This window comes from Trachurus trachurus (genome assembly GCF_905171665.1).
Source record: "Trachurus trachurus genome assembly, chromosome: 8".
Classification (NCBI taxonomy): Eukaryota; Metazoa; Chordata; class Actinopteri; order Carangiformes; family Carangidae; genus Trachurus; species Trachurus trachurus.
This window is the reverse complement of record NC_139905.1, coordinates 18,529,287-18,546,668: the sequence shown is the minus strand read 5'-3', so window position 1 is coordinate 18,546,668 and position 17,382 is coordinate 18,529,287. Positions and strand designations below refer to the sequence as shown.

At 40.2% G+C, this 17,382-nt stretch overlaps 2 protein-coding genes across 10 annotated transcripts in view; both read right to left on the bottom strand.

The window, feature by feature from the left end:
- Positions 1 to 7,233, bottom strand: part of spag9a (sperm associated antigen 9a) — a 28,939-nt gene extending 21,706 nt beyond the window's left edge. For all 8 annotated transcript variants that reach the window (XM_083977783.1, XM_083977784.1, XM_083977786.1 and 5 more), the window contains exons 1-5: positions 6,730 to 7,233; positions 3,900 to 4,020; positions 1,812 to 1,882; positions 1,614 to 1,702; positions 1,282 to 1,432 (exon numbers count right to left, since the gene is read on the bottom strand). In XM_083977783.1, the coding sequence (XP_083833909.1) occupies positions 1,282 to 1,432; positions 1,614 to 1,702; positions 1,812 to 1,882; positions 3,900 to 4,020; positions 6,730 to 7,029 (732 nt within the window). In that variant the 5' untranslated portion in view covers positions 7,030 to 7,233. The remainder of the gene's footprint in view (positions 1 to 1,281; positions 1,433 to 1,613; positions 1,703 to 1,811; positions 1,883 to 3,899; positions 4,021 to 6,729) is intronic.
- A 435-nt stretch (positions 7,234 to 7,668) lies between these two features.
- LOC310990060 (interferon-induced protein 44-like) lies at positions 7,669 to 11,446 on the bottom strand. Of its 2 annotated transcripts, none has more exons than XM_083977286.1 (7): positions 11,367 to 11,446; positions 9,456 to 9,584; positions 9,161 to 9,356; positions 8,917 to 9,069; positions 8,606 to 8,777; positions 8,417 to 8,517; positions 7,669 to 8,291 (listed from the first exon to the last, which is right to left on the bottom strand). In XM_083977286.1, exons 2-7 carry the CDS (start codon positions 9,557 to 9,559, stop codon positions 8,130 to 8,132), a joined length of 888 nt encoding a protein of 295 aa, XP_083833412.1. In that variant the 5' UTR covers positions 9,560 to 9,584; positions 11,367 to 11,446; the 3' UTR covers positions 7,669 to 8,129. The 2 variants fall into 2 exon arrangements, with proteins under 2 accessions (XP_083833412.1, XP_083833413.1); XM_083977287.1 differs by having other exon boundaries at positions 8,176 to 8,324.
- Between the last annotated feature and the right edge of the window lie 5,936 nt (positions 11,447 to 17,382).

The following is a 17,382-nucleotide window of genomic DNA, read 5'->3' as shown; positions in this document are numbered from 1 at the left end:
TAAAGGCAATGGGATGGTTTTGCTTTTATGACTCAGATTGTGGATGGAGATTAAGTCATGGCTGGCATGCGGGCATGTGTGTCATTAACCTGTCGTTCCTTTTCACTCGCCAAGGCAACGCCACCCACTCCTATAAATAAATATGACGTTTCTCTTCAACTCCCAGAGCCTGTCTGCATATCAAAGCCACTCGTGCTCAAAAGGCCATAGCTCAACAATAACCGTCCAGTAGCACCGATTACATAAGAACCAATCACATTCCAGCTCGCCTTCTTCTCCCTCAGTGACTGGCTGGGAGCCATACAGCGGCATCGCTCCCATCATGCACCGCGCTGCAGAGCTGATGTCCCAGTTTAAACAAAAAAACGCAGCAGTGGGATGAAATAGCATCGTCACCCTCCAGGTCTTAACTGCCACAGATACTATTATAACCCACACTGCAAAACTGTTGTGAACGTGCCAATCACTGTTTTGTATAAAGAACGGCTTACCTCGCAGATCACAGAACATAACCATCATGGAGTGAGTTTAACATGAGCTGAAATCACTGCAAATTAAACATAACACCACATCATGGCCGGGGCTAAATATCAAAATCTGTGCCTGTATTAAGAAGGAAATTGTAGCTATTATGAATATTCATGAGACATATTTAATTACTGCTGCTGTGGAGGGGAAGTCTGCATATTTATCAATGGCTAAAGAGGGGGTTGAGGAGGATGTCTGAAAACAGAGATCACCCTGTCAGATCCCTACTAAAATATGCTTAAGCACGCCCGAGTCCTATCAAAGGCTCTCTATTTTTAAAAGGGCCCAAAGCCAAAAGTGCAAAACCCCTCTAGCAGTAGGAAATGTGATAATCAGTGATCATATGTTGTGTTTGTGAACTATTGACACTTATTTTTAATTACCATTTAAATCAAGTGCTGTCATTTGAAACCACTTGCCATCAGTTTAGTGAGGCGAGCAATTAACGTACATGTTTTTTTGGGTTTTTTTCTTATCATTTACAATCAGAAATCAGATCTGACACATCGCCAATTAGGGCACACAACTGATGCTCTGGAAAAAAGATAGTGAGGATATGAGAAGAAGGACACAGACATAAAAAGTCTAAATACTTTAACAAGTCACAAATGTGGCGTCCTTCGTCTTTCCACATTTCCACACTCCCCATGTGAGTCTGAGCCCGACCTGAGTTTATTCTCTGCAGAAGAAAAATATCAAACTGGGATAAGTCATTATTTTCAACACATAGAGGTGTTGTCCACATACACCTACCTTGAGGCTAGTGTTGGACCGTGGCTGTGTTGGGTCAGTGAACCTCCAGCCCTCTGTGCCCGGTGTCTCCGCCTTGGCCTGTGGGTCTGGGATTATCAGGGACGCCCCACCAGAGGACGGGAATATCCCCAAAGAAAGAGGCCGTTCTCTCCTGCAGCAGGAGAAGGGACAAGAAAAAACATGTTTTCTCAATCTCAGCATATTGTCTCAATTGACCCAAGTCTTTGAAGTGCAGGTAAAAGATCAACCAGCTTTGCCTAAAATTAGTTTAGTGCAGAGTGTTATTTTGCCATTAAAGTCTCTTAACAAAAACATAATCTACATGATCTTACCTGATTCGGCCGCCTGTATTCGACTCTGAAGACTCATTAATCTGCTGCAGCTTAATCCTCTCTACATGCTCCATATAATTATGGATCATCTACAGGAGTCACAGCAAAAGAACCCAAAGAAAAAACCCGTCATGAATGTCATCATTGATTACAACTGTACAACATGTGTTTTTTTCCCCTTCCTTCTCACCCACTTACCTCTGAGTGTCTCTGATGGAGGGAGTTGTATTCCTTCTTGAGCTCCAGCTCTCGTTCCTCTAACCTGCCGACTGAAACAGATGACACCTGTGCTCAGTTGAAAGTGAGAATGAGAATAAAATATTTATGTTTTTCCAAAAGGATTATTTTACTAAACCTATAAGAGTCTCGGTTTAACCTCACAAGAAAAGAGCAGCACCATTATTTAACATCTTTGTTGTGGAGTTTTGACTGTTGTGTATTTACAGGTGCAATGCAAACTGTAACACATATACACAAAAGTGTGTGCATTTTTGCTGCTGTGCCAGGCAGGCAAAGGGGGTAATCTCACTCAAATGGGTTTCAATGAATGTTGGGCCAATTTAGGAAGTGAGTGTGACAAAAACACCTAATCCCCTATTAGTGTGTCAGGTTTAGTCTAAGCCACACAGAGAGCCGCTGTGGCAGACAGATGTATAGAGCATGGATAATATCAATTACAGCAGCTAAAGTTTGCATGTTGTGTGTGTATTTTGACCCAACCCAAGGATTTCACTCTGCTATCATGAGTCATCAAATTCATAGTGACATGTAATGAAGTCAAGGCTGAACAGGCTCTACACGGGGGGAGATAACTGAAGTCTGAAGTAATCCCTCTTGTGTGTTCGCATTAGTGATGTGTGAGAATGACAAATCACTGAGTGCGGGAATGTGAGGCTGATACCGCTGATTGAATTTACAATTTACTGCACAGGAAATCTGTTTAGCAATGGTCAATAAAATTACTTTCTTTCTCTAACTGGTCAACAAAAAGAAACAACACCACAGAAATGACACTGTCACTTCCCCTAATCTCTGTGGGAGTGTAATTGGCCACTGAGGTCAATTACATATAACACTGAATCTCTGCTGTGAGGCCTAGAGGGTGAGACATGAGTCTGTGTAGAAAACATTCATCATTAGATTGTCAGATGCCTTTTGCCTGACAAATGCAGTACAATGAACTGAGGCCTTAATACAATACGCAAAAATAGCAGCGTATCTCATCATCACTCATCAAATGCAGCCTGGATCTCGACGTGATGGTGCAGATGAGAGTTCAAAGTGTCTCTAATGAGAGAACAGGACACTGACGAATAAAATTAGAGAACTACAAAGTACGACTTGCTAAATTATTGGTCTCTGTGTTGCTGTGTCATCACTGCCAATTATCTGCCACTTCTGCAGTAGCTGTGGACTCTGACCTGGAAGCCTCAGGAGCAACCCAAGCTCAAATGCTGCCACATACTATACAGTAATGATCAATGATTTACCATGCAGTGGGAACGGCAGAGATTCCACAGAAGGTGTAAATACTTTTCCCAAAGAGGGGGAAAACTGTTAATTAAGACTGACAATAGGAACAAAATCGCAATACATTCTGCATCTGATTTGATCCGACTGAGCTACTTCTGTTAGCCCTGTTAAAACATGGACTTAAAGTTAAGATACGGGAGAGTCTCAGTGTTTCTTCCCCATTTCAGGTGTATGTGAATGAATAATTTGCAGTGTTCAGCTGTGTGACTGCATCAGTCGCTGTGTGTGTGGATTCACTGTTTCCAGAACGACAGAATATCTCAGCCAATTGCTTTGCCTCCATTCTTTAATCCACAAATGCAATGGGCGGTAATGCACTGCCGCATTAGGAGTATGGGAATAACAGAAATCCTATAATCCCATTACTGTTACCCCCACAAATAGAGAAAAAGAGAATCTGCCAGTGTGTATGGCTGTGCAAGTGTGTGTGTGTGTGTGTGTAAGCCATGACAGATACATCAAAGTAGTGAGGAACATGGCATGTAAAGAGAAAAAAAAAGAGAAAAAAAAGGCAAAACCAGAAGAGAACATCCCAAAAAAAACTCTCATCTCTGAATTTTCATATTGGACGTCCCTCTAAGACACAATGGAGAACAGGAGAACGACAAGGTGTTATCAATCGAATTTTGCTCATCTGCGCAAGTATGTGCATGTATGTGTAGGGGGGGTGTTAGGCTTAGGTTAGTGTGAGTAGTAGGGAACACATTGAGTCAATGATGGCGTGTTTGTGTGTGTGTTTTGGCGTGCACTTACTCTGGTCTGCGTAGTTCTTGATCTTGAGCTCCAGTTGTCGGGAGTGAGACTCCATTCGGTCCACATGGTTCTGAAGGTCCTTCTTCTCCTGTTCATGAGTGTCCTCAAACTCAATGAACTTCTACTCAGAGAGAGAGAAAGAGAGAGACACACACACACAGATGTCAAGCTATTAATAAATCATCAAATACAGTATTTTTACTTTACATATGCAACAAACAAGCAGTATTGTATTCAGGATTACACAGACCTAAACCATTTAAGCTAACAACATCCACTGGACAGCCAAATCTTTTTTACAATGTATAATATACAGTTATAATATAATATAATATAATATAACAATAAAAGGCCATGTGAATGACTGTGACAACATAGCTTTCTACAATATGTACCATGAGAGGGGCAGGATCTTAATCTTATTGCTTCATATGGAAATTCCAGTTCCAGTAGTTTCCTTCCAACCAAACCTCTAAGAGGGTGTGTGTGTGGGTGGGCGTGTGTGTGTGTGTTTGTGTGTGTGTCAGCGTCCACATCCTGTCCAGCTGAACAAGCCAAGGCCCTATTGTGGCGGCCCTCCTTCCTCTGGACACATGAATCCCAATGTAGCTTAACGTATAAACACATGACAGACTGCCTGGCGCTAAATGTCCACACCAAATGACAAATAATCATAATAATATGATACAGGGTACTAAGCATTATCATAGTTTGTGTGTTGGTTTTCTTAGTCTTCTGTTCTGTGATAGTAAATTGAGTATCATATTGCAGGTTGGGTTTTACACCACTGATCAGATAACACAAGGGAACAGCGGATGTCACTTTGGGATCTTGAAAGTTGTTCTTCTGCCATTATTTTTGGTCTGAACAGCTGGCTAAATGCCTCAGGTTTAATCTAAATCAATAACTTCCACATGAGCATTAATATCATAAGTTATTTGTACTATTTATTTTGATGTCTACATTTTCGAATCACATAAACAGAGTATATACAGAACAGCAGATTTGTGGGTTTTATGCGTGAATCCAGCCACAGAGAGTCCTGCTGTAAAATGTAAAGTCTGAAAAGGAATGAATGGAGCAAAAGGCTCCCAGATAGAAACATGACACCACTGGTTACCCTGTATGAGGTGAGGGGTCAAGATGCCAGAATTTGACACTAAAATCCAAGACAATAGGAAAAGGGAAAGGAAAAAAAACATGCAAGCTGGTGAACGCTCCCTTTCTGCTAGTTTGTGACAAAGGAGCACATGACCTGGAAGTAATACCTAGCCCTCTCCCAACGGGCTCAGCGTATCACTGCTCTCTCCTCCTCAGGTCTGTCTGTGGACAAAGAGTCCTTCCCGGGACAATCCCATGATCACTGGGTTAACGATAACATGTGCATTTCTATTTCACAGAGTGTGTTGCCGTAACAGCGCGAGATGCCCGTGACGGTGCGCATGTGCATTAGTGTTTGTGTGTCCGGTTGTCACCCTGCCTCAGTGTCACTGTGTGTATGAAGGGGTCTACATGTCCACATCATACTGGGCCAAGTGTCCCTGCTGTCCTGATGCCCCGAGTCAAAAAGGCAAGCAGGGACAGACGGTCTGAGTCACATCACATCGGGCTGTTACACAGAGGCCCAGGGCCAGGAGGCAGAAGAGTCACACATTGGGTTGGCCACTGGTTTCATCGTTTTTACTTTGTTATATGTTTAATTTAAATTCTGAAGCTGCAAACCAGACACTACCGCTGTCAAAAATGAAACAGAGTGAAAACAACAAACCAACCAAATGTGTGTGTGGCTTGTGTTTTTTGCTTGGTTGATGCAAGCATCCTCCATCCAAACTTTTCAGATGGTCTGCTTGCAGCCCAAAGACATTAAAGTATATTTCCTCTCATTCTTTTCATGACCCTTCAGATTTTACCTGAACCCCTCAAAAGAGTCTGACCAAAGACTTGACGGTAGTTAAGACTTGCTCAGTCAACTTGAACTGTAAAAGTTTGCTGGCACACAGACGCATCAGTATGAACATTTAAAATCATGTTATTTTTTAATAATATATCAGTCACATTTGCTCCTTTGTGGTACATTTTGTTGATAATACTTACACTCAAGTAGCCTTTCAAAAGAATGAGTTTTACTTATCACAGTGGCGGTGAATGATGGTCTGCTGTATTCATAAAATTATCATCAATATGGACAGTTTGGGTGAAGCCGGTGGGATGTCATGTGACAACAAGCAAATCCACCATCCCTCTGTCTCTGTCTTCTTAGCCCAGTTTTATTTAAGAGAAGTTACAGTGACAGCTCAAAATGCTGAGTCACTTCACCTGCTGTTTCTTCAGTCAGGGTCTCAACGAGGGCTCAGACGTGACTTCACTATCTGACGCAATAGGCCAGCTGATAGATTATAGGTGTAGCTACATCTGATGGTGTGCTCGTTAGGAAGACGCCTCTTGGTGAGGAGGAAGGTGAGGGAGGAAGGAGCTCTCATCTCCGGGGCAGAGCAGAGGAGAGATGCACTGTGTTATGTCACTGACAAAAGAAAAACACAACCAAGAGAATAGAAAAGGGAGAGAGAGAGAGGAAGAGAGGCCCTTTCAGACTGACGTTAGCCATGACACTGCCTTGTTTACATCTCCAATGAACACCGTGGATGCTGCCCGGGCCACGTGTATAGTAGGTTAATACCTCGCTGCTGCTGAGGGATGCTGAGAGGAGAAAGCACCTGAAGCAGCCTTTCACTTCACTTCACTTCACCTCGTCCAAATCAAAACAAACAGATAACCAGATAACCAACTGGTTTATATCTCCCCCGGGCGGCTGCTGCTGAGCTGGACTCACCTCCTCTGCGTGTTTCCTCAGCGCTTTCTCCCGCTCGTACTGGGTGATGAGCTGCTCGTTGTCCTCCTTCAGCAGCTCCAGCTCCACTTCGTGCTCCTGGTTCTCCGCGAACACCGAGTCCAGGTTCTCCAGCACGGCCACGACCAGCGGCATCAGCTCCTTCACCACGTCCTCGTCGTATTTACCGATCAGCCGCTCGAACTCGCGGTAGATGGAGTTGGCCAGGCCCGACACCCGCTCCGACATCATCGCTGATGTCCCCGGGTCGTCCTGGTACACAACTCCGTCTTCCAGCTCCATTTTTTTTTTTTTAGTCCTCTCCCTTTCAGCAAACGGGACTAATATGGGTTGTTCCGCGTTAGCCCGCCACTATGAACACCGTTATCCGCCTTTTAAAAATAAAATTAAGAGCAGCGTTTCTTTACACGTACGTAGCTACACATTGAGGACATTACACGGCTGCACTATTACGATGCAAGATAGGCTACGTGGATTTCTTCCTCTTTTTTCCTCACTGGTCCCATGCTGCCTTCAAGTGCTCTCCCAAAGCTACGACTTCCCAGCTTCACCGAGGGAGCGACTCCACACAGTCCACACGGCCGTCAAAGGATGGGAATTATTTATGCATAGGCTATTTTTTGTTGTTGTTGTATTTTTAGTATTTATTTATTTGCACCATAAAAAACGACAATTACAAAAAACAGAAATGAACAAGAATAGTAAGTGCAGGAGAGGTTAAAAAACCCTACATGGGCTTATAAGAAGCACCTCCCCAAGAAATATACACATTCAGAAGATAAATCAACAACAACAGGAGGCTATTCATAGGCTATTTCATTCACAGGAGTAAGAAAAATAAAATAATAAAATAGCAAATAAACACACGCACACACTATAACAACATCTAGCCTAGAGGCGTTTAATGGTAGTGTTATGCGATTACATCATGAAATTTCAAGGACTGAATATGGACTTTACTACAGACAATTTAACTTCTCAGTGTGATAGGCTACTTAGCTACTAATACAAAGCTTTAGCTATAGGCTATGTCGTGCATGCAGAATGTATTAAAGTAGAATAATTTGTAATGTTTATTTATATATCAGTAGTTTTACATAATGTGGCAATAGCATGCAGGCTATATCCTCTCCGGGTGAGTCCTATTTGTTGTTTATCTATCGTGCTTTTTTGTAGCAACATTTCCGACTGCCCTGAAGGCACCATCACAACAGCTGAGTTGTTGACCAGATCACGTGATGACGTCACAACAAGCTAACGGCGTAAGATTATTTTCAGTCATATCATCATGTGTAGGCCTCGATTATTACATGCAAAGTAACGCTGATATATTCCCAGACTCAATAAGAGATGGTTTACAAGAATCCACAAGGGAGAGGAATTTAGAGACTGTTGACGAAGTCCTTTCCATAGTTGATCATGTGTGTCAGTGCACTCAGAGTCAGAACATCAGTGTTGTCTTCAGGGTCAATTTCTAAGTGGTAGTTCTTCACAGGAAAGACGCAGTTCAGTGGAAGACCCAGGTTCACACTCAGCTTCTCCATCTACAGTAAATATGAACAATTGAGAATAAAGTGCTGAACAAAGGAGATTCCTGTGTTAGAATAGTAACATGTCAAGTTAAATTATTTTAAAACTAATTTCAACAAACTGACCAATAGAAACTTACCAGTTGCTTCAAATACTTGCTCTTATACACGTTCTGTGTGTCTTTTCCAACTTCAGGACAGGCTTGATCAATTTTGGTGAGAATAGCCAGTTGGGGAATTCCTGCCAATTCACAGCAGAATCCGAGTCAGCAAGACAATGTTGTCAGGTGATTTGATTCAAACTGGAAAACACAGTGGCTAACACTTACCCATGTCCCTGGCTGCAAGTCTGACCTCCCTCATCTTTGTCATAATTTCATCATCCAGTATATCGAGTGTGTCCGCAGCAACCACACACACCAGAACATGAACTCTGTGGTTCAGAGTGGGGGATCTGTTGTAGCCTTGATCTTTCTCAGATAACGGAGTGTCAGGATTAAACTAGAAAACAATATTAAATTAATGAATGACTTTTCCATATAAATTGTATGTATGTAGGCTATGTGAATAAAATGGGATATGGAAAACAAAAGACTGGATTTTATCATACAACAGACTTAAATAAATTTAATAATTGTACATTATAACCGTCTTTCACGTGTCCCTTCATGGCCAGTTTGATGTCCTCTATTGCAACCCCTTTGTTTGACTGCTTCTCCAGACCCATGATGTCATTGAAGACAAAAGGGTAAAAGGTCCTTGGATCTCCTTTTTGGATCTTGTAAGTTTTGTACTGTAAATCAGAAGGACTTTATGACTCAACAGTAGTTGATATATTTCTTAAACAATTTCATCATAAATAGTTGGTAAATTATTGGTCATACTGTTGTGGTGAAGCTGTCCTGAGATGTTGCGTCTGCCAGAGCTTGACCAGCCATTCTGCCTTGTAAAGCAGTGTCAACTGAGTTGATGAAGCTGGATTTTCCAGCACCAGCTGGTCCATGAAGAAGAATTTTGAGGTGCTTGAGCTTAGTGTTATGAGGTTTATAATTCTTCACATCCTGCAGATATGTGTCTTTGCTGTTTAGTGGAGACATTTCAGATTCAGTTACAGTGCATATTAAACCAATTTTGCATGTGGTAATTTTTCATATAAAATCACCAGAACACATCACTCACCTCCATGGTATGTCTCTCCAGGGTTTATCATAACAAGCTGACACTTCTGTTGTGTGGACTTCAAGTGTCTTACTAGATTTAGGTGTGGATGAGCGTCCTCCCATGGCTGCAATAAAATACTTGGGTAACCTGTAAAGAAAAGAAAAAAAACTTTCAATAAATGGACTTTGTTATTAACTGCCTAACCCAACACAGGTTCCCAAATAATTTTAGTAAAATATTCAGTTACTTAAAGCAGAAGTAAGTGATATATTTGTGTTAATATAAGTCTTAAATAGTTATATCTTCCGACAGCAATCACTTACATAGAGTGTTTGGACTGAAACACGGGTCTGTCAGTCACTCTGCTCTGCTCTGAGCCGAAGAGAAAACATTTATCGTATCCTACAGTTTTTATCCAATGAGGAGAGAGAACGGCATGCAGGGCTGTGTGTGCAGCCAAGGGACGCCGTGAATGTGGTGACGTAGGGACGAGGACTGTTATGGTGCGTTCAAGGAAACTCGTATTTTTCCGACCGTGAAGTGGTACCAGTTCGATCTGGTACGAGTTCACCGGTCGGAAGTTACGAGTGGCCGTTATAGTGACTTTCACCGGTAAAACAGGTCGGAAAAACACGAGTGGGTTGCCTGAAACGCTACAAAGTCGTAAGTTGTGACTTGAAGCTGTAATTTACGATTTCAAAAGCCTGCCTGGAACGCAGCATTAGCGAAAACGACCGGACCACTCACTTCTGCTTTAAACATGCAATAATTTAATGTTAACAATGAATAACTTGCATTTCAAGACTAAAATTAAATCTGCAAGCAGCAGTGATCGGGCCCTCGATCTCCTGCGCCAGCCTGCATGGGCTGCACGGTGACGGGCAAGGCAACAACATTTTATGTGTAATATCCGTTGCCTCCACTAGGCCTAGTCAGACATAACACAAGCATAAACACAAAAATGATGTTAGTATCTATATCCTGTGCACCCTTCCACACAAACACACACATTACCCAACATATAGAATATCAAATGAATGAAGTGCAATGTCATGCAACAAAGAAACTTTTTTTTTAAATGATTATTCATGTACATAATTTACATAGTAGAAACCCTCTGAATAGCTCTCTGATCCTCCCAAGACACACCACTGACTGTAAATGGGACTTTCATGTGATCCTAACTTTGGTACAAATTGATTTGAAATTGTGAATATTAGGCCTGGACGATAGTGATAAGAAAAAAGCTGGATAAAATACTGGATAATTTGACATGTATGTACTAAATGAACAACATGCTCATTGAAACAGCCTGTCATATCCCTGGATGCTATGAGTGACAGGAAAACAGCCAATCATTCATCAGCTGTGTATAGTTCGGTTGCAGAACCATCACCATGTGTGTTTATTGATAACAGAACAGCATGACTTGAGAACATGAGGCTGAAGGAGAGGAGATTATAAACACAAAAATAACATTAGCTTGTAGAGTTAAACTTATGGGCTATAATAACCTCAGTAGACTTCTCTATGGGCCACGCTGACCTGACCAATCCGACAAACACGGGATGCTGCTACTTAACGTAGTGGCCGGGACCCCTCCCTTAGACGGGCTCTCTCTCCCTACTGTTTCCTCTTCCCCGTCACCACTGACAGCTACAGTATAGCTTAAAAAAGAAGAAGTTTTAATTGCTTTAGTACTGTGGTACCATTGTAGTACCGGTATAGGCTACCTAACAAGCTTAAACTACACTAAATTGAAGAAAAGTTGAAGAGGAACCAGTTCAGGTGGGTAGAGGTAGATTTCTAAAATGCCTGGTGTAATTTCTTGCATTGCACATTTGTAAATCATCAAAAGTAAAATAACAATTCTGTTCCACAATGTCAAAATATCAACATTTAAGAATAGCTGTGTCAAATGATTCTCACCTTAAAGCTGGATGTGGAAACAAAGTAGTGTTCAGAGAACTGATATATCGTTCAGCCTTGAATGTCTGGTCCTATTCCCAGCCTACTGCCTGTGCAGTATCTCTTTATATCGGTTGAAAAGTCATGCTCATCCTTTCACTTTCAGTCTGTCTTTTTTTTTTAATTCCTCCCTTTTTGGAAAGCAGTGTGTACTTGTTGGCTCAGGTTTATGTGCTAGAGGTAACAGGCAGGTTGTTGTTGCAGAAAAACCAACAGAAATCCTTTTCAAAGTAAAAAGAGCAAAAGCAAAAAAAATCAGGTCATAAACATGAGGTGCATTTTTACCATGGTCTCAACCATACCCCATATGTGTATGGTATGTGGTACCATGGTACAGTTGAGACACCTATTGAAACCCACTGATGATGACTGAACATCAATTGTAAATGCAATAAACTTTTTAAAAATTGACAATTTGACAAGATATTTCAATATACATTCATGTATCTTTATCAAAATGTAAAAATAATGGAATATTATTGTATTATTAATATAAATATTATTATATTATAATTATATAACAAAATTACAATATTAATAATACAACACTGTTCATGTATCACAAATATTCGTTTTTTCCCCCCATTTTCTTTGGTTTTTTTTGTTTTATTGTGACTTATAACATGTTATCCTTAGCCTACATTGCACAATTTAACAGTGATGTGATGTAATAGAACTCTATCAGGGTACAGTTGAGACATTGTGTCTCAACTGTACCCCGCTGACCACTTTTGCTGATATCTTTGGACTGGAGATGCTAAAACTCTTCAAATTTCCCACAACTAAAGAGGATGCTAATATGCATGTGCTGAGTAAAAATGGTGGCTCAGCCTTGCAACGCGGGCAAGATATTAACGGTGTTTTAACTGTACACATGTCTCAACTATACTCACTCCACCCTATATTGTCTGTTGTAGTGGAGAGAACTATTTGCTCTCCTTCTCTACTATTACTTATATTTCCTCTCTGAAACTAACAATAAATAATAGCCGTCTTCTGTTGGCTGGGCTTACAGCAGCTAAGAGGATGATAGCTTGCCGCTGGAAACCCCCACATGTAATGTCAATCAAGGAATGGCTGTCTTCATACAAGGACATTGCACAGAGTTTACCACTGCACGATTACATTCAGCTAAAACACAAAATATCAGTTGTTGGTCAAACTTGGTAAAAAAAAAAATTAAAGTTTAAAGTAAGAACTGTATTATTATTTTTATTTTTATTTCTGGCTCTGCAGCGAACTGATTATTGGTTCTCGTCCATCTGACTAAAATGGGGTGGAAACAAAGACAACAAAGACAGTACACATGTTTCCCCACCGATTGTGGTTATTTTCATGCCTTATCAGTTGTCTGCAAAAAAACCAATAAATAATTGATCAAAAAGAAACAAAAAAAACATGAGGTTTGAGGGGATTATTACAGTACTGTGGTGGAATTAACCTGACACTTTTACTCAGCTGTAGTAAATTATTATGAAATCCATCATAGAAAGATGTTTTACAATGAAACCACCACAAACTCCCCAGTAATTATAGACAGATGCATCTTAAAATTAAAATGAAGATGTTGCACCAGACAGTAAGTCTTTATTGACCAACAGACCAAAGACTTTATTGAAAAAAAGTGGCATTATGACTTTGGATCGAAGTAAGTATTGAAGGACAGTTTGAAGTATTTGAATTACTTGAATGAACTCTGTGTTTAGTGAAAAGAAAAATACAAGATAAGCAATTTTATGAACATGATTGAAAATCAAAGGAAAAGTTATCATAAAACAAAAGCAGTATGTCTCAGCAGTTTGCAGGTCTACAGGTTGTTGAGGAAGTCTTCTCCAAATGAAATCATATGTTTCAGTGCGCACAGTGTCAGAGCACTAACACCATCAGTTACTTCCAGTTCTGTACAGTAGTTCTTCACTAGAAAGATGCAGTTGTATGGGACGCCCACAATCATGTGAATTTTGTCGACCTAAATTTTGAATTGAAAAAAATATTGTAGATCAGTCATTGTGTGGAGACCAAAAGAGAGGAAGAATCATGCTGGAACACTGGAAAACATGACTAGAATTAATAAAAACTAACCAGTTGCTTTAGGTGCTTGCTCTTGTAGGTATTCTTTATGTCTTTTTGGACCTCAGGACAGGCTTCATCAACTTTGGTGAGAATAACCAGTTGTGGGATCCCTGTACATCCAGAAAACGAAACAGTATTTTAAACATGTGTTATGATTCATAAATTCCAATATGGCATTAGCACAAAGTATGATATGCTGTACTACACATACTACTGTAGTTTTTTAGTGACGCCTGCTCTTACCCATGTCACTGGCTTCCAGTCTGATGTCTCTAATTTTCCTCACCATTTCATCACTCAACAGAGAAACAGAGTTGGCAGGAATAACACAAACCAGAACATGAACTCTGTCCTGCAGAGTGGGGTCTAAGTTGTAGTGCAGGTCACTGTCGTCTAGTGGATGTCCAGGCTTAAACTAGAAAATAATTAGAAGTTGCAAATGGTAGTAATCATTTAAAAGAGGAAACAAATGGCATTCAATGAGCAATGCATTTTTAAGTGGTCATATGTTAAACAGCAAAATAACTAATAACAATAGGACTGACTAATTTATAATAAAGATGAAATATTTGTCAGTGTTGTACCTCATAACCTTCTCTCACGTGTCCTCTCAAGGCCAACTTGACGTCTTCCACAGGAACTCCATTACTCTGTTGCTCAAGGCCCATGATGTCGTTGAAAATAAACAAATAATAGCCGTTTGGTCCTTTGCGGATTTTGTAAGTTTTGTACTATAAAATAGAAGATGCCGTTATTTTTATCATATCAGCAAATACACTTAGCAGATTAATAAAAAGTGAAAAGATATTGCTTCTTCAGGGAGATAGCATTTAAATGGACTAAATTCTGAGCTTCTGCTTCTCTGGGCTGCATGTAAATGAAAATGTGTTAATGACTCAATAATGTGAGTGACTAAAATGCAAATTACTTGATGTACACATTTACTCTGCCAGGACATGGGTCAATTGTAGTGACACAGTTAGTGCCTGCAAAGCAAAGGTCAATGCTTTTTGTAATGGAAGAGAACAAGGTAATTAAGTCCATAGCTCACAATTTTAAAGTCCTGACAACATTTTGAATGAGTATAAAGAGAAAAATTAAATTAAATTTGTTGTTCTTTCAAATTGGGTAGGAATAGTTCACAAAAAAATTCAGTCATTATTGACTCACCCTCATGCTAATGAATACTCCGGAGTAGTTTTTTATTCCTCAAAGTGCATATGGAGACCCGGGACAGATGGTCTACTTAATTAAAGTAAACATTTTTTATACACTCTTAACTAAATTCCACAGAAAAACAAAACAAAAGCACTTTGGTTGCATTCTTATTCTTATTCAGATGCCATATTGATTAATTCATGGTGGTCTCTATGCATTCTTTACTGAGAAAAAAAAATCTTGCCTCATAACTAACTTTCTGCACAGTACATTTTGACCTTGGGTTCTGGTAAGTTCTATGATCAAGGTCATTTTAAAGGAAATACTGCTCACTCATGAGAATTTCTACAACAATTCATTAAAGTAAAAAGTTGAGACTATATGAAGCTAAACACAACTCTTTCAGTTCAGTCCCTCCTTAATAAGACAAAACCCCAATAAGCATTAGAAACAAAACATACAGATGACTCAATCATCCTTGAAAAATACACTTTAAAGCAGAAGTAAGTGGTCCGGTCGTTTTCGCTAATGCTGCGTTCCAGGCAGGCTTTTGAAATCGTAAATTACAGCTTCAAGTCACAACTTACGACTTTGTAGCGTTCCAGGCAACCCACTCGTGTTTTTCCGACCTGTTTTACCGGTGAAAGTCACTATAACGGCCACTCGTAACTTCCGACCGGTGAACTCGTACCAGATCGAACTGGTACGACTTCACGGTCGGAAAAATATGAGTTTCCTTGAACGCACCATAACAGTCCTCGTCCCTACGTCGCCACATTCACGGCGTCCCTTGGCTGCACACACAGCCCTGCATGCCGTTCTCTCTCCTCATTGGACAAAAACTGTAGGATACGATAAATGTTTTCTCCTCGGCTCAGAGCAGAGCAGAGGGACTGAGAGACCCGTGTTTCAGTCCAAACACTCTATGTAAGTGATTGCTGTCGGAAGATATAACTATTTAAGACTTATATTAACACAAATATATCACTCACTTCTGCTTTAATAAAGATGTTTTTTTTTTCAATCTGAGTTAAACCTTTACCTATACGCCGGTGCATATTCTCATTTGCCCAGGTCATAGTATTTCAAAGGAGGTTAAATCAAAAGCAAATGGACTTAGTTATTTGTCTAGGAAGACGTTTCACCTCTCATCCAAGAGGCTTTACCTATACCTTTCTTCCAACTATGTTGTCCTTTTTTTATTGCTATACATAATTACTGTCATATACTAACCCAAATATTTTCAAGGATTGAATGCACCTAAATGTGTTACATGAAAATCTGCACAACTCATTTAAAAAACCTGAAGGAATTACAATTAACACACACTGTACAGTGACCTGAACATCTTGCCTTTTACCTGGCAAATGCAGCACAATGAACTGAGGCCTTACATTGATACAATACGTTAAAAAAGCAGCGTATCTCATCATCACTCATCAAATTCAGCCTGGATCTCAGCATGATGGTGCAGATGAGAGTTCACAGTGTCTCTAATGAGAGAACAGGACACTGACGAATACAATTAGAGAACTACCAAGTACAATTTGCTTAATTATTGGTCTCTGTGTTGCTTTGTCATCACCGCCAATTATCTGCCACTTCTATAGCTGTGGACTCTGACCTGGAAGCCTCAGGAGCAAGCTCAAATGCTGCCACATACAGTAATGATCAATGATTTAGGCTACCATCCCATTACTGTTACCCCCACAAAAGCCAAAAGCAGAAGGGAAAACATCCTAAAATACTCCATTTTAATTTTGGACGTCCCTCTAAAACACAATAAAGAACAGGATAATGAGGTGTTATTAAATTAAATTTACTCATCTGTGTATGACCCCAAGACAACCTGTATCCTGTTGGTGTAGCTTACAGCTTTAATGGAAATATAAACAAGTACTACGAAGTTTTACATTCCCTATTGGTGGGGTCCATTAGGAAAAGTCATTGAATTTCAAGTTGAGAAAATGTCTTTTAGTGTTTTTTTCTGCTGGCCGGGTCATTTTTGACCCTAAGACAACACAAGGGTTGTGTTGAAACACAAGGGTTAATGTGACCCCACCAATAGGGAAAGTAAAACTTCGTAGTACTTGTTTATATTTCCATTAAAGCTGTAAGCTACACCAACAGGATACAGGTTGTCTGGGTTGTCAGTAAAGAATGCATAAACAGAGACCACCATGAATTAGTCAATATGGCATCTGAAAAAGATCAATTCCTGATGAAGAGTGGAGGCAACCAAAGTGCTTTTGTTTTGTTTTTCTGTGGAATTTAGTTAAGAGTGTATAAAAAATGTTTACTTTAATTAAGTAGACCATCTGGCTTCAGGGCTGGACTGGGACAAAAATTCAGCCAGGCATTTTCTGTCCAGACCGGCCCACTACATTATCAGCGGACACAGCGTAGAAGTCCACAATTCTTGCGGCGTCTTCTCTAACGCATACTACAAAGGAGAGTCATATTCTTTGATAGCAGTTAACAAATAAAGCGTGTAGCTATAAACTCAAAGACTCAAATTGATCAATCAATAAATCTTTATTCATTATAGTGTCAAATCACAACAGAAATTATGTCATGACTAGAGGTGGGCGCTACCTCTACCAATTGGGTGGAGGGGGGGAGAGAGCGAGAGAGAGAGACAGGGAGATAAGGGCAAACAGGGACAATAATAACAAAATATCCTGACAAATAATCTAAATAGAAACATATTACAGACAGTAGCAGCATTAGAGCTGGAACTTATTCA